The 25,046-nt window shown below is 34.9% G+C and overlaps 2 protein-coding genes across 9 annotated transcripts; one reads left to right on the forward strand and one right to left on the reverse strand.

Moving 5' to 3' along the window:
* Positions 1-3,387: 3,387 nt before the first annotated feature.
* On the forward strand, positions 3,388-15,758 carry LOC128209574 (DNA polymerase subunit gamma-2, mitochondrial-like). 7 transcript variants are annotated; one of them, XM_052913675.1, is made up of 10 exons: positions 3,388-3,440; positions 7,234-7,382; positions 8,105-8,163; positions 8,461-8,593; positions 9,191-9,296; positions 9,988-10,158; positions 11,969-12,103; positions 13,199-13,374; positions 14,139-14,235; positions 15,493-15,758. In XM_052913675.1, exons 2-10 carry the CDS (start codon positions 7,243-7,245, stop codon positions 15,562-15,564), a joined length of 1,089 nt encoding a protein of 362 aa, XP_052769635.1. In that variant the 5' UTR covers positions 3,388-3,440; positions 7,234-7,242; the 3' UTR covers positions 15,565-15,758. The 7 variants fall into 7 exon arrangements, with proteins under 7 accessions (XP_052769635.1, XP_052769651.1, XP_052769618.1 ...); XM_052913691.1 differs by having other exon boundaries at positions 3,416-3,534; XM_052913658.1 differs by lacking the exon at positions 3,388-3,440 and adding an exon at positions 5,217-5,808.
* On the reverse strand, positions 15,608-20,110 carry LOC128209611 (ER lumen protein-retaining receptor 2). Of its 2 annotated transcripts, XM_052913726.1 has the most exons (5): positions 19,953-20,110; positions 19,364-19,623; positions 18,433-18,685; positions 18,134-18,201; positions 15,608-17,477 (listed from the first exon to the last, which is right to left on the reverse strand). In XM_052913726.1, the coding sequence occupies exons 1-4, from the start codon at positions 20,041-20,043 to the stop codon at positions 18,167-18,169; spliced, it is 639 nt and encodes a 212-aa protein (XP_052769686.1). In that variant the 5' UTR covers positions 20,044-20,110; the 3' UTR covers positions 15,608-17,477; positions 18,134-18,166. The 2 variants fall into 2 exon arrangements, with proteins under 2 accessions (XP_052769686.1, XP_052769676.1); XM_052913716.1 differs by lacking the exon at positions 18,134-18,201.
* Between the last annotated feature and the right edge of the window lie 4,936 nt (positions 20,111-25,046).

The following is a 25,046-nucleotide window of genomic DNA, read 5'->3' on the forward strand; positions in this document are numbered from 1 at the left end:
GCCAATCACATACTAGCTAGTTAGCCGGTCAATGAGAAGACGATAATTCGGCGTTATGCACGAGAGAGGTTCACCCATTACATGGAGAATGACAAACATTTCGTTTAATCTTGGACAATTCAAATGCACATAAACAAACTTAATGGAGTCGCTATTTCAACTTTTTGATAAGATTTTCAATGATTTTGATGCTGTTTTTTTGTATAAATGCATGTTTAATGAATATCCGTGATATGTATCCGCAGCAGTCAACAGTTTTAACTTTGTTCTTGGCAGGGCATTGTGAGCATTCGACTTGGGCATATCGCATCCTCTCGAGTTTTTACTGAATCACAAACTAGCAATGTTGCAATCAAAATGGGTGTAAACAATATTTATTCGGATATGTCAATTACATTTATACACAATTTGGGCATAATCACAAATTATGTGGATGGGGTAACACGGCGCGTAGCTGCCTATATATAGATAAGCGAGTGCGCGACTGAATCCACATGATTAGCATTGCAAGTTGCAGTATGCGTACTTGACTGCATTATCATTATACTGTCCATTTTTCAGTACTTAATAAAGTACCTCAGAACGCCCAGAATGCACCAGATTGCACCATGGTTTTCAAAGTTTTCCGAGTGTGCATGCACCCAGACCCCCTAGCATAATTATGAATCCAAATGAATAGAGGGTTAGCGTCGCCCCTGGTAAAATTACATGAAAACTAGACACGTGACAAGCGTGATTCCTATTACCAATCAAACTTATTTTAGTTATTTACCTCTCGATCTATATCAGGTAGTCGCCAAAATTGGCTGTGAAAGACACAGTGTCTTATTTGTTGCATAAACTTAGAAGAAGGCTTAGAATACATTATTCGCATTTGTGAAGTACTGTGAAAAAAATTGTCTTGTTTATCGAGCCATACAAAGCACAAACAGCCGAAATAAGCACTTAAAATATTGAGCAGAAGGTACATACTTTTACAAATATGTTCTTGTAGCGTCGCTTTGCCTTCGTTGCAGCATAAAAGTACATGTATAGTTTTCATCAGGAATGTCGAACGAGAAAAAACGACACCGTTTAAGTAGAAGACTGAGTGAAGAGTTTATAGACGTGACGAATGTTTTAAAAGTTGCTATAGCGGAACTTGAAGAGGGGTCTCAAACTACTGGTCAGACAGTTGAAACGAGTGGGAGACAACATTCTGTTCGAAGGAGGTCGGTCACTGCGTTACAACAAAGCCCGGTGACAGTGCGGATCAGACAGCGCCGGTTATCCCTAGATGTTAGTGCTTTAACGTCAGTCACAAGAGCCTACACGGCAAACGCTCACAGGAAACCCAGTTGTCATGAGTTGATGGATGGTAGAACTGGATCGCATGCAGAAAGGCTTAATATTCCGTCAAAAGCTTGCGGCAATCGTTCAACTACACCCAGTGGCAAGTTTCCGTCATTAGATAAGTCGTCTTTGGACGCAACAAGATTATCGCTGATCTCTCATACTCGTCAAGACGATGCTGGAAACCCCAAGCAGTTGCGCGTACCGTGCAGAAGAGCTTCTATTTGTAACTCACAAATTATTTTGAGCGAAATAGCAAAAGTTGTCGGTACCTGCAAAACAGATACAAACCAGTCAGAGCCTAAAGTTTTGTCAGAAAACGAAATGCAATCAAGTCATCCGAATGAACCACAACCAAATCTTAATGAGTTCAGAGAAGCAGGACATAACGAAATGGTTGCGCGTGAAGGCGAGTCGCTGTCCTGCCATTCCGCAAACAAATTACATTATGAATGGAATACATTGAAAGACAAAATTTTGAGAGAAATACAGGAAAAAAAGCGAAACAAAAAACGGGTACTAGAGACTCTATATTCAGCAAACACTTTAACGCTGGAGACTGTGGCGTCCAATGATGTCAAAACCGGCAATGATCCGCAACAACATGACATAACCGTCCGGTCCATATCCGCGCAACGTCATGATGAACAAATCACTTGCTTAGATCTTAAAGGAAATTTGCCTTTTCCCCGAAGACGGCATTCTGTTGTTGGAATTTTTCCAATCGTTACTGCAGGACATGACGTAAACACACATACAGGGGACGTGCAGCTGCACAAGTCGACTGTGTCATACGGCGGAAAACATACCCTTGGACGACAACTTTTGAAACAAAATTACGGTGCACAGATAGCAAAACAACTAAAGAGCATAGAAAGCAACCTTCCAACCCAAGCTTTACTTGAAATACAGCGTCTACGTGAAAAACATGGCGACAGAAAAGAACAATAGTTATTCACATATTTGCATGATGACTCCTTGCAAAGATATAACAGTGCTTTTGAGATATTAACTTCGAGTTTATTGCTATGTTAAATTAATATTGATTAACCATAATATTATTTTTGCATGGATTACATTTTTGAATAACACCATAAAGCTAAGCCTGAGTGTAATTACGATATGATATATCAAAATGAGGTAATAAAACAAAAATTTGCAATGATAATATTTATTATATTTATTTTTTCTTAAATAGCATAATTCCTATATAAAAATATCCTGAAAATATTAAAAAATATTCGACTTAGCATTTTTAACTGTCAAATGAAACTTTACCAGTGGCAATTTGTTGTATTAATCATGAATGGATTACATTAAGGTTAACCAAACGAGCGTATGCTATCGTATTTTGTTCTGAAATACTCGGCTTGTATGTTAAACATTATTTTTTTTATTAATATTAGTTTGCTGAATAGTTTTTTTATTAATATTAGTTTGCTGAATGATCCGCATGTTTGACATTCGTGCTTTGAATTATTACCTGAGGCTGCATTGTAGCTCGTTGTAGTGGGGACTATTTGACCAAAAGTGTGCGGGCTATATGACAAAAATGGGGGCTATTTGACTTAGGGGCTAGTTGCTCGGGGGCTATTTGACCAGGTTTCTGTAGCTCAATATACCTGTTTTCTTTCACGATTTTCGTCGCAGTTAAATGCACTTTATGTTTCTGTTACTTGTTCTATCTATAAAATTAAAGTACGCAAACCCATCCATAAAATTGCAGTTTATTTTGTCAGGATATTTCAACCTTTTTAAACCTTGTTACTTACGATAATGTTATTTTCTAGTTCGTCGGTTACAATTTACAGGGTAATTTTAAAAAGGATGATTTTAAACAATTAAAAATAAAACTGCAATATGTGTTTTGTTTGTTAAAAATAAACCTCTTGGGTGGTTATTGGAGTTGAAATTTTCTTGATTCGAAATGCTTCAAAATAAAAGAGAGTTCAAATAAGGAGTCTTAAAACGAAAGGGGAGCTTACTGCGACTGGAGTTGGAGTGGAGCTTTGCTAATTTCATTATAGTATTTATTTTGTGACACTGAAAGTTCCGCGAAAATCAGAAACAGTTTTCGGATGGGTTTAGTATTTGTTCATGATGATAAGGTAATTGGCCTCTGTCCGGTATAGGATGAATATATATATTTTAATGTTATCTCATCAATTCCGTACCCCTGAATCTGATCCAATCATTCACAAGGTTCGTTTGATGCGAAAGCACAGTGAATAAAATGATTTTTTGGTTATGATCACAGGCGTCTGAATCATTGTTTGTCTCTAAAATGTTGATAAAAACCATTTTGGGTACATAAAATAAGATAAACAACACATCTGAAGATATTTAGTGCCTTTGATTTACAAAAAAGAAATAATGTGTGTAACTCAAACTTAACGGATTTCACCTTAGGGTCCAGTTTTATTCGAATTTCTCAACCAACATATAAACAATCCAGTTTTAAATAGATGACATGAAAAGCGGAGTCAATTACCTTTAAAATGGTATGCGATATGTTGTTAAAACTATATTGTCTTTAGACAAACAAGCATGATTCAATGTCCCATTCTTGTCTTTTTCTTTAGTCGGAAACTGTACAGCAAATTCCAATCTTCAATGTGTTCCCATGTTAACAGTACTATACACAGAAATATTAAAGTGATTTTATGCTTCTGTGTATAGATAATTTAAATCCATTCCGTAATATCTCAATGTTAGAAACAACTGTATCAGTCTTCAAATTGAATCCTCTTTAAAATTTCTTAGGCAGCCGGCCATTTTTCCTGACAAGCACTCAGGTGATGGCCTTGACATGTACATATAAACATATTTGTACCATCTTGAATGTGAGCCACATCACCAAGGATGGGTCAAGCACTCTTCTTTGGAGGTGGGTCAGAATCATCTGAGCGCTTGTCAGGAAGATGTCTGCCTCAAACAAAATTTTAAAGAGGATTTAATTTGAAGACTGATATAGTATATCTTTTCAGTTTTCTTAACGAATATCAGGGTGTGACACTAATTCTTTTATCAGGTCACCTACACCCCAATTTTTTTGGACCCATTAAAATTACAGGGTGTCTTGCAAATTTCCCCCAAAACAACGTATAATTTTTCAACATATAATAAATGGTTTTAAAATAAACTTAGAAGCAATCTATAATCTTTTTGAAACCTTACCTCATCTAGCTATTTTCTATTTGGGAAATGGCACCATTTATGAATCTTATGAAAATTGTGCAAAATTCATTAAATTAAGTGCTGACAATTATCTTAAACATACGATAATCAAGGCTTCTCTCTATTTACTTTTTTAACCAAATAATGCATAAAGCGGCGACCAGAAATACATTCAATGACGGCACATCAGGCAGTGTCCATCTCTATATACATAAAGAGATTGATTATCTATTGATATAGCATAGTTTTGTATAATTTTTGTTTTTCATGGAATAATCTAAATAACGTTACCGCAGTGGCAAAGCGTTTTTATCTGATGGTGCGGCAAGTTACCTTAGAGGAAATTGGCTGTGGAAATCCTATCAGAAAATTGGGTCACCAGGTTACCATTAGTGTCGCACCCTGAAATATCATGTGGCTGGATTGTTCATTATTGCTTATTAAAAGCATGTCAACTTCCATTCCTTAAATGAACTGCCTAAGGGCAATTGAGGTTATCATCCGATGAACGCAACATCTTCGGATATGTTCGAATCGCGAATTACCGCATAACACTATACATGGTAATTGTTTTTCTTGTTTTTGTTTGTATTGTGTCAGCAGGTCCTGTAAAAAATAAGTCAACATTTTAGAAAGTGTTAATTTCTGATATGTTAAATGTATCGTTGCCATTTGTATCCTTCGGACTCCACACACTTTAACTACCACAACTGTGTTCATACTCCATTAATGACATAAATCCCAGAATTCATTCCTTAAATATTTCTAGTTGCTGTGAACAGTGTCATAAGGTCCTAAACTATTCTTGAGTGTTGTTAGTGAATTATACTTGTCTTAATTGTCAATATCAAGAGACCTATTTATGACTTTCAGGACCTTACAATGCCATTCTTAGCAATAAAAAAGGTACTGAATGAAGTACATTAACCGGCATTCTGTGCAAATCATGGTCTAGTTATAACAGTTGGATATTTTATGTTTAAAAACTCCATTTTGAACACAACCTCATAGGCAAACAACATAATTCATGAAATTATTATCTTCACGATGGTACAGCAGTTATATACTTCTGTCATCTTATCCCTCAATATGCGAATTAATGTTTTCACCATGCTGGCAAAAAAAGCTTAATGATTTCCACAACGCTGACTGGTTACGTATGTGTCTACTGTTTGACCCTGTCAAATAACCAGACAAAAAAGACTGTATCAGCTATTTAACAGTTTCATGGACTTTGAATTTGATTCTGACTTAGTGTCTGGAGAACATCTTCGTTTTATGGTGACCAGACCATAGGAAGTAAGAAAAAACAATCATTTTCCAAAAACATCCAGGCAAATTTCACTTTTACACTTGGAAATACTGTCAATTCATTCCCATAAAAACAATTTAACCCTTACGAAATTAGAAACAATTAAGACAATCTTACACATGAAAAACTCTTATTCCACAACATGACAGCACAGGTGGCAGTTACATTGACAGGACCCACCCTATGGCCACAGCCCCCTCTGAAAAAGAATTCAAATTGTTCAAGAACAAAAAAATATTTAAACATTATTAGTAAATTACTAAATTAAAAAGTATACATTGGATTTTTTGTGGACTTTTTGGTGATAATTTAGGTTTTGGTGATATTGAGATTAGGATGTAGTGCATTTTTGTTCAAATTCCCAGTAAACCAAGTACAGTTTGTTGTAAAAAGGTTGTTCTTAAAACGGGACATATAAAAGTTTCACCTGCCGGCCGGGGATGCCTATTTGTTGTTCCATCAATAACTACAACTGTCCAATCATCACCAAAATTGGTCAGAATGTGTATGGGGACGAGTTTGATAATGAGCCATTTTGCATGAGTCACTCGAGACATATCGCCCTCTTATTATAGAAATTACCTAAAATTGGTCTTGTACCCTCAATAACTTTTGAATCCTTTGTCCAGTCATCACCAAATTTGGTCAGAATGTGTATGGCTAAAATATCTTGGTGATATTCATTAACCAAACACATGGTCTTAGCCCCTCCAGAGTTATTACCCTTGAATTGGCAAAAACTGTATTTACATTGCCCACTCTCATTGGCACACAACTATCATGTTTATATTCTGCGACAGTCAGAAGTATTGTTTTAATATGTATTCTTTGTTTACACCATGTAGGTAAACTTTAAAACAGGAGTGCACTGTTATGCACCAATATTAGTTTTTGATTTCAATTGTTTTTCCAGAAGAAACATTTAATTCAACTCAAAGGTCCACAGAGTGTCTGATATTAATTTTAACTTCAGAAACATTTTTACCAATAGCGTGTAGAATTTTTGCATTGCATTTATCATTCAGTTAACTACAAGGAACATAGATGCTGTGAGTCTGCCAATATTGAAAACCTAAAGAAAGGATGAATTACCCAGCTTTTTTATATTGAATACTTATTATTCACTGTGAAAAGAACTGATACAAAATAGAAAATTATAGCAAAAGCTGTTTCTTACACAAGAATGTAGCACTCCTTCCCTGATGAACCTTAAAGGCTTACACATGCACAACTGCCTTTTACATATCAATGATGCATTGTACCAGGACAGTAAATCTCAGAGGAAAATATACCAGATACAAGGCTTGAACTCAAAACTGCAACTGGTTTTTTTTGCTTGATTTCACTCAGAAGGACCAGAAGGAGTTAAGGGCATTCACATTATCTTTACTCTAATGGCCATTATGTTGTAGATTTACTAGATGATGAAGGCAGTACCTTCCCTTGAGAAAATTGCTGTTCTACTGTCAAGGTGTGGGTACATTCAGAATGACCTTGGCAAGGCAGTATACACCTGTGGACCTGCAGGAACACTTCTAAGGCACAACATTCACCACACATGGTAATTTTTTCCAAACTCATCATTTTTTGTCTTTAAATAGGAATGGCCATCACAGAATGATTTGAACAATTGTAATTCATGACAAACTTGTTACAGAGAGAAACATTTCTTAATGTTAAAATATTTCTCTTTGTGCCACTATAATTGCCATTACTATTTCTCACTTTGTATATATTGTATAATTGTGATTGTTCAAAATATTGTATATGTTGAAATCACCCTCGGGTGGAAATAAAGAGAATATATATACAATGTTTATACATGTCTATTGTGTGACTTAGTTTAAATTGTACTTTTATGACTCTGGAGACATGTTTGCATGGCAATTAAAATGTAATTCACTCAGCCCAAAACTCCTTAAAATGTTGTCAGTAATTCTGTACATCTTTAAAGAGAGAGATATGGAAATGATTGAATGGACTTTTTAAAAACTTTGCTTATTTGTTCTATAATTACTATTGTTATGTATTTACATGTAGTTATTTAAAATGAATGTGCAGGAAAAGCAGTGCGAAAATCAGCTATACTAGAAGAAATTTTGTTTATTTCTTATAATGGAGCTGTTCTATAATACTTGAAGTTTTATAACTTCCCTTACCAAGCATTTCTCTAAAAACCTAAATTTCCTAAGACAAAGGCATATTCATCCTCTCGTAGACTTTTGGTGCTTGGACAGGGTGTTTTTGAAATAAGATTTGAGTAGTTTTCAATTCATTTTGTAGGTGGGACAAAATGGTGAACAGGTCAGAAGCATCATTTCCAGTGTCTGGAGAAAATATCAGTAAGTTATAAAGTACAAAAATAGGGTAAATCAGATTATCTAAACAATTTAACTTATTTATATTTGTACAAGCCTTCAATGACTCAAAGTTTAAACAAGAAATCAGCACTTGTGTCCACCTTGAGAGGTCTATAGACGGGAATCAGCCCTAGAATGTCTGTGATGAGAGGCTTGCTCTGCTATTGTTCTTTAAATATAAGATCAATGATATGACACAAATTATGAAAAATGAACAAACAACATGAAATAATTATTCATGAAAGAAAATATGATTATTGTTCCTCCTCATGTAAACAGGTTTGCTGAAGGACTTCTACATGCCAACGTTACGCTTGATGAACCACTCTGTGCCTTTCTCCCTCACCCACATCTCCCAGAGCTCTCCTGTACAGCCTGTCCAGGGACACGAACACATTGCTGCCTTGCTCAAGTATGCACTTTCAATTTGAACATGTTAAGATCTTTTTATAGTCCTGAAATGAGACATACATATGTATAGTAGTCACACTTAAGTCTGTTACTATTATGTCTTAGCTGTAACTTATTTTTTTTTTCATATTTTGATAAAACATCACAGAAATGTTCAGCAGCATGGAAATATGTGCTGTGTATAGCATTCATGGTCTCGCCTTAAAGGTCAAGGGATCTTATAAGAAAAGTTTGTGTCACCCTTGTTACTTTTCACTATTTCTCAAATTTCAGTAAAACTTGATAGAATTGATTGGCTGCATGGGAAAGTGTTCTGGGCATTATAATGCTATAGCACTCAACTATTCTCAGCCTAACACCGTGGCATTTAAATAATATGTTGAAATGTATATCATTAAAGATGCAATCTGACAAAAGTTCATTATATTCCAGTAGCATATTTAATCAAATGGACATAGCTGTTGATTAAAATCATGTTGATTACTCATTATATTTTAATAACACTTACAGACTCAGATTGAAGGAAAGGTTAATGAAGTGCTTGTCTTTTTTAATGTATGTTTAAGCCAGGAGTTTTGATGTCATTGTATGTTCACAGTCTTCACTCAGAGACGAGGATGGAGCTGGTTCACTTCTGTTCCCAGACTGCTGTCAACCAGACTTTTGATGTTGTGGTCAACTCACGCATCAGTTGGTGGAAACAAGTGTGTGGGCTGTCTCAGAACATGAAACCCATTTTCCATCGAAAACAACCTTGGATGTATGCTGGTACATCAGTAGAAGTAGTTTGTAAAAATTTTAATGATAGTATTAATTATTAATTGTAGTGTTTTAACCTGTGTTTTGTATTACTAAGTTCAAATTGATTGCCAGTTAAGTGTATAATTGCATCACTAATTAAGATTCCCAAGTTCTTTGGTTAAACTGCTGAATTGAAAGTACAAGGGATCTACTTGCAGTGTAGTAAGATGTAAAGAGTTCTGACATTGTAAACTCTTCATATACTTCATATACATCAGATGTTGTTTTCGATGGAAAATGTCGGAGGTGTTCTGAATGTACAAGTACTTTGTATTAAATAAAGTCCTCAAGAAGAGCAGTTTTGTCTAGTATTGTTTTGTCAGTGTCTTTTAGTCTGCCTGAAATATTTTTTTATTAATGATCTTTAACATCAATAAATAGGCTTACATCCTGCAAACATTGTTTCAACAAAAAAGGTTTCATAGTACACCTTTAAGTAGTTTTATGTTCATGAATTCTCAGGTCATGTATCAAAATGTTCCTTTGTTTTATTACATGTTCATTTGTTATTTAACTACTTGTATTGTAATCATAGTGCATCATGAGGTTTAGTATATTCAATTTTGCATTCAGTTAAATCTCATTATGTTACAGTATTCGTGCAATTATGCCAACTTCACCCAGAAGACAGAGGGTGAAGGTGGGTTACAGGAGGTTCACCTACAGTACACATCGCCATGGGGACCAGTTACCATAGAGACAGTGAAGAACCGGGGTCAAGATGAGGTCAGCAGGCTGGCGGAAGAGATTGGCCAGGATTGTAAGGTACCAGTCAGTGTTGGCATATAGGGGCATCCATGTCTTATGGACACATTTCTAGTTACCTCCTCTTTACCTGATATTTTTCAAAAATTGGTTCTTGTCCAGGCCATATCCTGGAAAATTCAAAAGGAATTGAAATGTAGACAATATGACGAAGTAAAGTGTCTAAAAACCAGTATCCTGCCCTTCATTTTCTGTTATTTCCCCTGAAACTTCTCTTATCTGAAAGCTTTAGAAAATGGGAGTTTGCTGGCCATATCTTGGAAAGAACTTAAGGGATTAAAATGAAACTTGAAATAGATAGATGGCAATGAGAGGATTGCAGTTCATCATAACCATTATTCTGCCCTGCATATGTTTTAGTACCTTCTCATACATGTATATACCCCCTTTAACCATATAGTTTTCTATAAAGGGATTAAAATGATACTTGAAGTGCAGATAAATGGAAAATAAGAGAAAATGTAGTACCAAAGAATCACAATCCTATCCTTCATATATGGGTGCTTGTCCAAGTCAATCTTGGAATGTACTTGAAGGATTTCAAAAAAAATTGGTATAGAAAGATAAATGACAGAAAATGTAGTATAATAATTCTACCCTGCATATTTATTGTTATCTCCCCTTAACCATATATTTTTTCATAACAGATGTCTGTTTGGTCCTTATCTTTGAATGCACTAAAGTGATATCAATGAAACTTGGTAGGAAAATGTAGTATAATAATTCTACCCAGCATAATTATTTTGTTATATCCCCTTAACTTGAAACTTTTTCATTACAGATGTTTGTTTGGTCCTTATCTTGGAACCTTTTAAAGTGATATCAATGAAACTTGGTATAAAGCTGTGGTATAACATTTCTTCCCTGCATATTCATTCAGTTATCTACCCTTAACCTGATTATCCCCTCCCTAACCCTATTCACGTGAAATTACTTCAAAATTAAACCAGAGTTTTCAGAGCAGAAGTAATAAAAGTCCTACAGATAGTAGAATTGTTTGAAGAAAAACACATGGAGGTATTGTTCTGGTTTTGTCATTGTTGAAGAACAGAAATTTGGCCATAATTCAAAAACTTGTTCAAGATGTTGGCAAACATAACAATATTGTCCAATAATACCATTATTTCAAAATGCTGCAATGGCTTAAATGTAAGTAAACATGAATGCAAAGTTCAACTTAAAAATGCTGATGTTAGAAATAGTTTCCTCCTTTTTTTCCAAGGTTTCCAGTCCTATGGAAAGAAATATTCTAAGATAAGATATATAATTATTTATCCCAAATTACCAGTTTAGTAGTTATACAGACATTCATCATTGATTTTATTAATTTTTACTTTAAATTAAAGATAGATAGAAAGTGATATAAAAATATTATTTATCAGATATGTCATTTTAAGGACAATTATGTTCGCTGCCTTTGTTCAACCAATATGATAGTGGTTGCATTATTTAACACATACATGTGATAACGTCCCAGACGTCCGGGATTGTCACAGAAATCGTATCTCTGTCACGGAGTCACGGAGGGTGCATGTTTGTCCCGGAAAGTCATAAAAAAAAACGAAAAAAAAATCTCGGAATCGGAATCGATTATCTTAATTTTACCAATGTAAGTCAGCTATTTTGCCTGTCCGGGACACTAGTCGTAAAACACAGGACATGTTGACACTAATCCGTTAATTGGTACGTGTGTCGTCGAGGTCATCGTCAATCACCCGATAATTGATCTATCGGCCTATTGTTGTGCTTAACGAGTGAATTAAATTAACATGACCTTAGAACTGAACCATATAATAAATTGCATTTGCAGGTAAAGAATGGAAAGAAAATGGCCATTCCGTACATGATAGAGAGCGTGACAAGTCTAGAGCTAGCCACGGCATTGTTCCTTATAGATGCATTCACAGAGAGATCGTCTGTAAATGACAACACAGTAACCAGGCAGGTATAGAATATAAGTATCTATCATGTGTTCCCGGTACAGACAGAAAAATTCTACCCAAGGGAATGCGCGTAAGCCAGTAACGAGGCTTGCCGAGTTACCAGCCACACAGCGTGCCCGAGAGTCAGATTATTTTATTTTATCCGGACCAGAAAAACATTTTTATGATATTTTTACTTGCATATCTAAAAATTTGTGGAAAAATTGACGTAGAAAATCTAATTTTGTACATTTCACCAAACAGCGTGTGCGACGTTGTTAACTGACATCATAAAGCGCAGAAATTTTAAATCATTTGTGACAGTTTCTCTAAAAAACATGTTTCTTACAATTATTTATTTTCAATTTTTGATTAAAAGTCTTGTTTACTTATATGTTTGATTGCGCTTTATTGAAATGGCATAATATACTTTTCATAAAACATACAATATAAGAAATAAAAACTGGCCATTTTTGCGCGTGACTTATCTTACATGAGGGGTGTAAGACAGGTTTTTCCTGCACTGTTCACATGACTGGAACACATGTCTGGTATGCAAGAAAAGGTCTTCTGAAGTAAGGCAGTGTTTGGACTTTTATGGCCTTGAGAAAAGCTGAAAAAACTACATGGTCACCTCTTGGAGGTTGTTTGTCAGAGGCGGTCCAAGTAACACATTGGATGATGCAACCATGTGTCATTTATTGTTGAAAAATAAACCATTAACAGACAAATAACAACCAGTATCGTGCTTGTTGAACTTATGCAGTGATGAACTTTTCTTTAGAGAAAGCACATAAACTTGAAAATTGTTTAAATGTATTGCTGTTTATTTCTTTTACTTATTTATTGTTATGGCATGTTTTGTATACTCAGGGATGATAACAAACTGAAATGTTGTGCAATTATGAGGGTTTAAGGTCAAAAACAGGGTTAAGAGGCTTATAACCCTGTTGAAATTGCTTTCAAATCCATTTTTGTCCTTTTTAAAATACCTCCTATTTTTAATACTAATGTCAAGCAATAAAATAACCTTTACATATATATGCAAAGCTTTGTGCTGATTTTCAAATCTGATTTTATCATCACAGTGTTTTCCATGTAAGATGACCATGTTCTAGGTCCTGCAGCTGCACCCAGCATTGGCACCTTACAAGGTTTGCATGTGTCAGGATGGTTCCCTTACGCGCCAGATACAGGAAGTGGTAACATATGTCTCCCGTGAGCTCCGCAAGGCGGGCCTACATGTTCTAGACACACGGAGGGACAGCGGTGATGTGGATGCACAGATACACAGGTAAGTGTGATATGGTAGTCTTGTCTAGTGCCTATGTGTCTGATTTGAAAATTGTAAGGCTAGAGTTTACATGAAGATATGATAATATGGAATTAATATTTCGCACCACACGCAGTATGTTTGGGATCTATATTTCTTTTAAACTGTTTGTAACTCTGACTTTTGTTGAGCTTACATGCGGACAACTTCACATTGTTGTCACTGCAAAAGGTTGTTATATGTGCATACGTTTGATTTGGGCTTGTCTGGACTGTAACTTGACCATGCATTGGCGGAATTAACAAAAAACAAACTTGGCACAACCGTGCAAGACATTTGCATACATGTAAATCAAAGTTCAAACTAAGGGATCATTGGTCAAATATTTAAAACAGAAATCAGGTGGATATTTTTCCAAGAACTGTTCCATAAATGTAACAATGGCTCAACAGTTGTGACATTTAGAAGACAAAAATCTAGTTTAACAATTAATGTTATTTAAATTATTCATCATATTAAAAGATACTTACAAAATTATTAATAAAGACATAATTACAGTATCACCTTGAATCTGATTAAAAGAAGTTTTATTTTCCATCACATTAATTAGGTAAATAGAGTACAGTTATATTGAAATGAATAAGTTACAGAAGAGTAGTTTCAACTTGATTGGTTTAACTAATAAGGCAATTAGAAAACCCTTGTTTGTAATTCAACATGTGAAATCCCTTCTTTTTATTGCTGAAATGAAAAACACTATTGAGAACTGTGTTTTTTTTTAACAGAAATGACGAATTTGGTGTACCTTTCACAGTGACCGTTAACAACAATACAATCAAAACTGGCAATATCCAGCTTCGCAACAGAGATACTTCGATACAGGTACATGTATGTTTGCCTGTTAGCTGATACAAGGTAGATTGGGAGGGCTTATTTGCTCCCTGATGCCACTGTGCTGACAAATGATATATAATGCAAGATATTCCATCAGAACTTTTTAAGTACCAGTACAAGTTAAGGACAAGCATATGTTTGCTGCTTCTATTTCCTTTAAATGGAGTTTAAAAACCTGAGTGTATTCTTTTTTTGACAGTGACTCATTATATTTTTGATTAGGCAAACTTTAATGTGGCCTGTGTTAACAAACATGAGGGAATGTTTTTTCAGCATCAGGGTCACAACTTAACTGAATGGAAAACATGATCAAGCTTAGCCATTTTTGATAACTTGGACAGTGCTCACCAAACAGCAAAATGACAAGAATCAGGTCACCAGCTCAAACGTCAAGGTCACTCTTACAGGTCAAGGCAGTCAAACCAGATAAACAGCATCAATGAGTTCTTATCTGTACAATAACATGTCTTTCTCAAGGGAAATTTGAACTGCAAGACCTCTAGCTTGAGATCAAATCATGACAATAAAACATGTAAAGGTCACATTTCATACCTTTCTGCATACAGACACGCTGTGACATATCTCAGGAAAGACCATGTCCAAATGTTAAGTCAAGGCCACACATATTTCCAATCCTTCATAGACAGCAGTCTTGTACATGTACAAAAGTTCAGCAAACACATTTTTACATTATCCCCATTGTCAGGCAGTAATTGTTCAGAAAAATGTTTTTTATTGAAAAATTATCTTCGTGTTGTAAGCTTTGTTTGATTCCTGTATTTTGTTGTTTGGATAGACTTCTTGGATTGTATTACCTTTTTGAAAGAGTATGAATAGAAACAGGAAAAGAAAGTGGAAAAATTATATGTTGTTGTTAATATATGTAGCTATTAAACCTATCTACATTTATCTGTCCTAAGTTTCACTAAAATGTATACAAAATTGTTTGGTCCTGTTGTTGATCCAGTCCAGTAATGTAGACTTTATTCTGTATTAATGCCTTTGTACAGACTGAGACAGTGATAGACCAAATGAAATGCAGATACTATTTTTGAGTGCGTTTTTGTTATTCCAAGATTTTACCAGTATAAATAAAATAATAATGTTCTCTTTTAGGAAACGGTGCCTATAGGGAAGCTCGCAGAATATATTGCCAAACATGTTTTCTACCAGCCAACCTGATATTAAGTGTGTAGAACTGGTCGTATGTTTGTTTTGAGACACTACACTTTATGATTTTACCAGGTGCCGAGGTGGACTTCATGTCTTGGATCATCATCAATGATTTGTGAGCTTTGCTCTTCTCGACTTATTTAAGAACAGAGCATAGGAGACTTCTAAAAAGTGAGCAAGACAAACATTCTTAGATGTTAACTTTATTGTCAGACATAATCAATGACTGCAAATTTCATGCATGCATTGTCATCATAGACACAAGCTAGAAATACAGTATAATCTACTATGTACAAATGATAAAAGCTAGATTGAAAAATAAATCCAAAAATATTTTGTTTTGAACTTTAAATTCTTGGTATTTTAATGGTTTCGTGGCCTAGTAACTGCAGTTAAAATGCTAAAGCAATTTATCCAGTAAATAATACAACTAAATATAGTTATTCCAGCTAGTCTTACAAAATATCAAATGATTTACTATGCAGGTATACATTTATTTCTCCTTTTCAAAAACTATCAAAATAGGATATCAAGTTTCTTCTAACAATTCTTGGAAAGTACTGAGAGTACAAATGGCTAGTGATGTTCCAATAAACAAAAAATTGATTGGTCAGACCTAAAACGAGCGACAATTGATTGTATGATGAATTGGTTATCATCGATTCAACAGTTGTTTTTCTTCTTTCCACTTGTTATATAAGTCCTGGTAATTTCCGCCAATTTTCTCCTTTAGGTTTTTTTATACATTCAGAAATGTTCAGTTGTTATAATCAACAATATGGCAAAAGTAACAACACTAGGTTCATGTAACTTTAAACATACACATTACATTAGCATAGTTCAGGATTAATAGTAATTGTTCTCGAGTTAAACTACAATTATGGTATTGCAAAAAACTGATTGTACTATCAATAATCGGTTTCTTTAGTGGAACCGATTATTCATTATCGATAGTCTGAAACCGATTCTCAACACGACAAAAGGCCCAGTAGCAAATAAAGGAACAGTGATTTAGAAGAACATTTCTTTATATAACACTTTATAAAAGTCACAATAATGCAGAATCTATGCTTGTTTAGTAGTACATTTAAATATTTTATCAATGTATCATTTATGAACTAACACAGAACAAATTCCTTTTAAATACAATGCAACAAAAACATAACAGCAATACACATACCTGAATAGCAGCAAACAGTTCAAATTGATCTTTAAAGAGACCCTCCACCATCAGTGCTCCGCCCAGGACTGGCTAGTACAGAAAAGGGCAGCAGGGTGCCTCACCCTGCTATTTAGGCCTAGCTGGAGCACTGCCCATACTAATTTCTTTTGGACTAGAAGAGTGAATTATTATATAAATAGAGCTATGTACATTGAATACTGTACTCTTGGGGATAGTGTTCAAAAGGTAAACTGCACACTTGAATGTTTGTCATAATAGCTTTTTAGAAATGATTTACTGGCAATTTGTTATTTATCAAAACACAATTTCACTGGGGTCAACTAGGGAACAGTTTTCAGGGAGGAAGTGTTTACAATAGTTTTCATTAATTTGTGTCAAATGAACTGTCTGCAACTACTTGTTTTGAAAGAAATACCACCAGCAGAAAATAAAAAGATACATGAAATAAGCAATCTTCAACTAAAACATGTGGTCCTCATTACAATCACACAGTGAAACACTTTATACACAGTGTATGAGAACATGCAAGGCTCCATATACATCATGCATATTTAGTACACATACCAGTACGTCTTCTTGTCAATAATAAACCTACTTCACAAATATTTCACATGATTTTCTCAACAACTGCTAACAACTGCCATTCTTCAGTTCACACATGATGCGACAATGGATAACCATTTTTAAAAAGATACATGCCAAACTCTTATGTATATAAAATGAGAAGTACACTAAATCAGTTAAACATATAGCTGTTCAATCTTTTTTCTATTCATAGTGCCTTTAGTTCCATGTCTTTGTGAAATATCAGTGGTGTAGCTTAATCACTAGGCACTTTCTTATGCTGGTAAACTGATTTTCTTGCCTTTCAACACTGAAATATAACAATTCGTTGTTTATATATACAATTATTATTGAGTTAACTCAATGCAAATACTACTTTAGAATTACAGATTAAAATAGTTATTTATGGTATTATTTATGTTTTATACTAAAGATATATCTACATGTACCAATATAACACTTACAATATAACACAAGTTTCAAAGTTTGAAAATATAACACAGGCCAAAATAAACAAATCTGGGATGGACATTAACTTAAGAAGAAATGTCTGGTTAATAAAAACTCTTTCTACAAGACATTTTAAAGTGTTATATGGAGCAGTTATAGAGCAATATAGCAGTTGTAGAATACAATGTAACAGTCTGCGAAAATACCAGAACATTGTAAAAGAGTACCAGAACTTGAATTAAATGGGAGTTGTACTTATTAAAGTATGTGAGACATGTGGACTTGATGGTTGAGATTAAAATGTTAACAATACGCTTTTTTTGCAGAAACACCACTTAAATTAAAATTAATTTTCCATGACCATATAATTTTCTAACAAATTTTCATTCAAAATAACTGAAAATAGACTGTCAGTCAGAATAATGTTAATATTGAAGAAAGATTCGCAGACTAATAACACATACTATAACAATTGTAACATATCTCTAGCACATCTACAGGTTACATTAGGCTTGCCTTCTAATTTAGGTTTTGTTTGATCACAATGTCTTAAGGGGGCAACACAATTCTTCTTCCTTTTAGAACTGCAAATATTAGTATGTGATGACCAAAGTTATATTAAATTAAGTTACACATGTATGTTGTAATTATAGTTTACAAAAGTATAGAACTGTAAGTTTTAAAGAAAATAATACAAAAGAGTGACACATATTTTTATTTATCAAGTTTCCTTTTTTTTTAAGAATCACTAGAAAAACAAAAAGAAACAACAGTAGTAGTTACCAACATTTTAGTAAATTATGATATTCATTTACCTTTAGTGATGTAGAGATAGAAGAAGTCACAATAGAGTATTGTCTGCACACAACCGGCCACAACAGCGATCAAGTCAAAGAAGCCCTCAAAGTAGTATCTGTAGATCCAGTTGAGGAGATAGAGTGCGCGGTAGGAGCCCAGAGCAAACAGGTAATGGCTGGTGATGGTTTCAGCCTCTCCAGTTTTGCTCACCATGAACAGCTGGGGTAAGATGGCAACTGATTCCAGGTAGATGGAGAAGGTCCACAGGATCTGTAGTACAATCATTTGTTTTACACCATACAGTATGGCCACAACACAGATAAATTTCCAACAAATTTTGTGAGTCAGTGTATTTTACACAAAGAACAATGTTTTAAAATGGGTGTTTTTCCCAAGCTTGCGAGTTTCTAGAAAGTGAACATTTTAGTTCATATTCTATGTATACTGTTTGGAATCGGTTCCAGTTTAACTATTGATAATCGATGCAACTCAAGTAACCAGTTATTGATGGTAAATCTTTGACAAAACCTTAATTGTAGTTTTATTCCTGATCAATAACTCTTCCTCCTGAACTATGCTTCATATGTTATGTTTATGTTTGAAATTATTTAGCGTTGCTGCTTTTGGCCATATTGTTGACAATAGCAACTGAACACTTCTGAATGTACAAATGAACTCAAAAGAGAACACTAGCAGAAATAAACTTAACACAAATAACAAGAGAAATAACAAGAGAAAAGAAGAAACACAACTCGCCAGTTGAATCGATGATCAATAAGGACCAATTAAAATTGATTGTTGCTGATTTTCAGGCCCATCCAATCAGTTTTTTTTTTAAAATCAAACATCAGGGCATCACAAGCTATGTATACTGATCTCATTAAAAAAACCCCAAGTCTTCTCTTGAGTAAAACTTAAGGCTACATTACTTAAGAAACTACTTCCTACCTCAAGCAGTGAGAATTCGTGGTTCACAAGAACAGCAAGCCCACCAACTGGCACAACCAGAAACTCTACTCTGAATGTGTCATGGTTGGAATCATACGTGGCCTTAAAGTGTTGGTAGATGAAGTATACTGTCACATATGATGATGCGATGAAGAAAACTTTCATAGATGTATTGTAGACAGATATGAAGGATGTAAACAGGTCTAGGTATCTTGTTGTAAAAACAAGTGCAAAAAGAATCTGACTCTTCCCAGATATTCCTGAAATTAAAGTATAACAATATTGTTATATCTCAGCAAAAGCTGCAAAAAATTACGACATTATTCTTATCTTTTAGTTTGACAGTCGCTTAGCAAAAATGTAAACATGCATGATTTTAAACAGATATGTATTAACATATTCATGATTCCACTTGTCCTGCGCAGTTAATTAGTGACTTATTTCGAGCAAAAAATAAATACTTTAAAAGCAACACTTGTTTGACACGGAAGTGTATTAAGAAACCAATAAAGCGGGTGGGGAAACGTCTAACACCGGTAATGTAACGAATAAATAGTATCAAAACCCAATTCAAATAAACGCATTATACCTGCAACGGATCTGCTTTTCCACATCTTCAAAAGTAATATTAATATGGCCAATAAATGGCTCATATCACCAACAAGTCTGAAAAAATTCATTTTGCAAGTTCTGACAGTCTTCCACGTTCAACCGGAAACAATGCAGACGTGGCCTAATGCATTATGGGAAATACTTAAAAAACAAATCGTCTTCCGACCAAACGGCCACCATCACGCATTCGGAACTCCTTGGCCATTTTTATCGAAAACAACCTCGATGAAGTATACTATATAGTTCGTAAAATTTTGAATTATATCAATAATATTTTATATGCGATAATAAGCTGTATATGCTTACATCGAAAATAAACCTTATGTTATGTTATTAATTAAATGTAGTGTTTTAGAGTTGTATTTATTGATATGAGTTTAAATTGATTGCCAGTAAAGCGTATTATTGCAAACATAATTAAGCTTCCCAAACTACAGAGGCGGTAATCACGTGATACATTGTTTTGATACCAAGCATTAAAAAATGGCAGCGCCCAGTGAGACGGTATGTATTTTTGTTAAGTTTCTCTCAATAATTAAACAATTAAATTTCGTAACATCGACCATGTTCCAGCTCCCAATTTTCCCCGTTATTTGGTACCTATATTTTGTTAGACAGTTCTGTAGTTTATTTGGAATGCGTGTCACAAGTTTTCAATCGAGGCGAAATGTGCTTCGGAAATCTTAGAACCAAGCATGAACTGTCATTTATTTTTAAATGTTGTCCTTAATATACGCAATTTCGTTTACAGAGCTATTTAAAAAACATTGCATGAACACCTATCGGTATGCCCTAAGTTTTGTTTCCACAGCAACGTACGTATGTTTCCGAAATAATGTTACAATCATTTTTAGAACCAAGCACTTACGAAGTATTGTTCGAACCGAGCACTACGTAATCTTAAACGTGTTTTGAATTTGTTTTTCAGGCTGATAAACTAGTCGTTGAACAGCTGATAATGAATACTACTTCTGCAGCATAGTACTATACAGGTTGTATATCTATTCTAATGTCTATTCTAATATTGATTTAGTATAAATAAGAATTATATTGAACAGTCCGGGCATTCGTTATTTTTTATCGAAGTAAAGGTTATTTAAAAATTGTATAACCCGATTCTCCTTTCATCGTTATGATAACCATACACAATTATAACACTTAAAGTATAACGATATATTTGTATACATGCAGTAGGGCATGATAGCAAGCAAAATCCATAAATGTAAATATTGACTATTTATCACATACGACGAATGTTGATTAACCTTTGAAGTGGTTAAAATGGAGTTTTTGGATGGTCATTTTACGATTATATAGAAGTCGGGTAAAACGGTGAAATAGACTTGAAACAGAGCAATATAAGCGAGAAAAAAATTTGAAACTAAAGTTTCCGACAATGTATAAGTGGTATTTTACTTTTCACAATTGTAAATATAACACAAATGTCTTTTTCAGATCATGGGAAAAACGAAGTCAAAACTGAGGAAGTACGTCCGGCGAAGGAGTGCAGTGATGTTGTTCAGTGACGATCAGTTTCTTCTACAGGGGACAATAAATCTTATCAAAAAGCTGTGCAAGTGTGAGTTTTCAAGGAAAACTGCGACATTACATACATGGAAAATCTGCGGAATGCATCCAAGGAGACTCGGAGCAAACAGAAGCTGTCCGTAACTGGCCATGATCTTAGACGATGAATCGAGTTCGGCTTTCCAAGCTTCGTCTGGTACTACCGAATATTTGGCAAAGTCTTTGCTGCTATTCCGAGCAGCTCCTGATGGGTCAACCGACAAAACCTTAAGGGAACCAAACCCGAAGATGCCGAAACCTAACCAATGATCAATAAAAGGTGGATCATCTCTGGAAGGGGAAACTGTCCAACTCACCGATGCTAGAGTGTGCGGATTATGGCATTCCATTCAATCTCCACACCGACGCCACCGGAAGCTTAACATCAGAAAATGGTGTTGAGATGGATTGGCTCAAGCAGTAGTTTGCATAAGACAGAGAGGAAACATCCGGCATATAAACTAAAATGTATTGACTTGAAGTGGGCTGTGTTCCCAGGACTACATTTATGGCAGGAAGTGTCAGGTTGTGACAGAAAAATAGCCACCTTACGTAATACCAGAGCAGAACAAGACACCACGAGACAACGCTGGGTAGTTGCCCTCGCCTTCTGACTTGACAATCTATGCCAGATGAAACGTGATCAACGAAGATGCAGACGACTATCCCGTTTTCAGGGGATGTTGATTAAGTTGATATTTCTGCTGAAGTTCCAATGTGGCAGAACCTACTTTTGTTCCAGAATAGAGAAGCATGATGTTCCAGTGGATTTGTCCATTCCCCCTTTTAAATCTTGATTGTTGTAAAGATCAGTCTCATGGTGTTTTTCTGTTCTTGGTGGATTCTGATGCTCATGTCAGCGATGTATCCGCCGTAAACTCAGACTCAGTCCTTATTATCATAACATCTCCGATGGAATTAGCTTCGATTGATATCGTGTCGATAGAACGACAGAGAGGCTGCATTGAGAATACTGGAGTCATTTATTTGTGGACCATCATTCCACATTCCTGTACGCAACCAGTCTACGAAAACTACCGCCAAGCACATCGAGAACGCCATATTTCACTACGGTTGTTATTTCCCTCTTGCATAGATGCCAAGGTCAAAATGTTCTAGATACAGGTAATTAAAGAGTTGTGTTGAATAGTTCATACTGAATGCTTTTTAGCCCAGCAGATTAAGTCAATATTAAGAAAAATCGTTCAGTTTGTGATACAAGCATCAAAATTTGCATAGGTATTCCTATAAGGTTACTTGTTCGAAAAAACCCGTTAGCCATTTTTTTTCTACAAACTGGCGGCCATTTTCAAGATGGCCGCCAATCCCGATTAAAAACATTTTTTTTAATACAAAAGTTGTCCAAACAGTTCTATCTTAATGATTTTGGTTTGTGATACAATCATCAAAATTTGCATAAGAATTCCTATAAGGTTACTTGTTTGGAAAAACCCGTTAGCTATCTTTTTTGTTCAAAATGGCGGCCATTTTCAAGATGGCCGCCAATCCCGATTGAAAGAAATTATTCTAATGCAAAAGTTGACCAAACAGTTCTAACTAAATGATTTTGGTTTGTGATACAATCATCAAAATTTGCGTAAGTATTCTTATTAGGTTACTTGCTCGGAAAAACCCGTTAGCCATCTTATTTTTTCAAAATGGCGGCCATATTCAAGATGGCCGCCAATCCCGATTGAAAGAAATTATTCTAATGCAAATGTTGACCAAACAGTTCTAACTAAATGATTTTGGTTTGTGAAACAATCATTAAAATTTGCGTAAGTATTCCTATTAGGTAACTTGTTCGGAAAAACCCATTAGCCTTCTTTTTTACAAAATGGCGGCCAATTTCAAGATGGCCGCAAATCCCGATTGAAAGAAATTATTCTAATGCAAAAGTTGACCAAACAATTCTATCTCAATAATTTTGGTTTGTGATACAATCATCAAAATTTGCGTAAGTATTCCTATTAGGTTACTTGTTCGGAAAAACCCGTTAGCTTTCTTTTTTTCAAAATGGCGGCCAATTTCGAGATGGCCGCCAATCCCTATTGAAAGAAATTATTCTAATGCAAAAGTTGACCAAACAATTCAATCTTAATGATTTTGGTTTGTGATACAATCATCAAAATTTGCGTAAGTATTCCTATTAGGTTACTTGTTCGGAAAAACCCGTTAGCCTTCTTTTTTACAAAATGGCGGCCAATTTCAAGATGGCCGCCAATCCCGATTAAAAAAATATTCTTCATACAAAAGTTGACCAAACAATTCTATCTTAACGATTTTGGTTTGAGATACAATCATCAAAATTTGCATTAGTATTCCTATAAGGTTACTTGTTTGGAAAAACCCGTTAGCCATCTTTTTTCAAAATGACGGCCATTTTCAAGATGGCCGCCCATCCCGATTGAAAGAAATTATTCTTTATACAAAAAATGACTAAATAGTTCTATCATAAAGCATTTGGGTTGAAACAGTACATTTGCTTTCATAGAGAAACAAAATGATATAAAACTTTTTTGAAGCTCTTACTAAAACTTACGACAAAGCACAACCAGGCCACACTTGTAAAACCACTGCCGTAAATTTCAGTATGTGGTTTAATATCAGCTTAATAATCTATAAATAATCTATAGTAAAGCTAAGTATCCCAGATGCTAAATAACAAGCCCCATACCTGTAGTCTTGTCAAATGCAGGACCACACCAGAAACAATCTATACTATCATCAACATTGTTTTACCGTCAAATGATGGGAGTACTTTTTTGGAACGGTCAGTGAAACAAAAGAAATTACTTAATTAAAAGCCTTATTAGAGCTCGCATGAACTTGAAAACAATATAGAAGTACTCAGCGACCAGATACCAACATCGTCTGTCAACGAAGCAATCAAGCGGTAGCAACATTGCTAGCTCTTTTGAGATAATATGAAGTAATTCAAAGACAACTATTTGACATAGCTCGCCTTAACAAGGTTAAAAATGGTGTCTTCATTTAGTCATGTAATGAAAGTATCATTGTACAAACAAGATTGAAAAACACAATCTACGCATTAGCAAAACAGTGTCATTAGCCTGAAAAGAAAGGCGAAGACAAGTTGGCATTATGTCTTGGGTCTGCATATTGAACTGGCGGCATTTTAGTCCACTGGAACCATCAAATTATAAGATGGATATGAGCCGTTGATGAGGCAGGGACTACTTCCTCAGGGACAACAAAATACTTCCTTTCTGCTTCAAGTGCCACTAGGACACGGCAATTGCACCAGGTTTCAGCTAGCACTTTCCTCAAGCTACTTAAAGAAACATACGGCTGCACAATATCAGTGAGTGTATCGTTGACTGCTGTAAAACGCGCAAAACTGAAAGTCCACTATATCATTTCAGAAATCTAGTGTTGATCACGGTAAAACCCGCTTCAATAAGTTCCTGAAAGGGTTGGATACAGTGCTCATATTATTAGCCAAACAAGAAGAAAGCGACATATTTCCTTCGACAAAAGCCAG

The sequence above is a fragment of the Mya arenaria genome, chromosome 2 (assembly GCF_026914265.1).
Source record: "Mya arenaria isolate MELC-2E11 chromosome 2, ASM2691426v1".
Classification (NCBI taxonomy): domain Eukaryota; kingdom Metazoa; phylum Mollusca; class Bivalvia; order Myida; family Myidae; genus Mya; species Mya arenaria.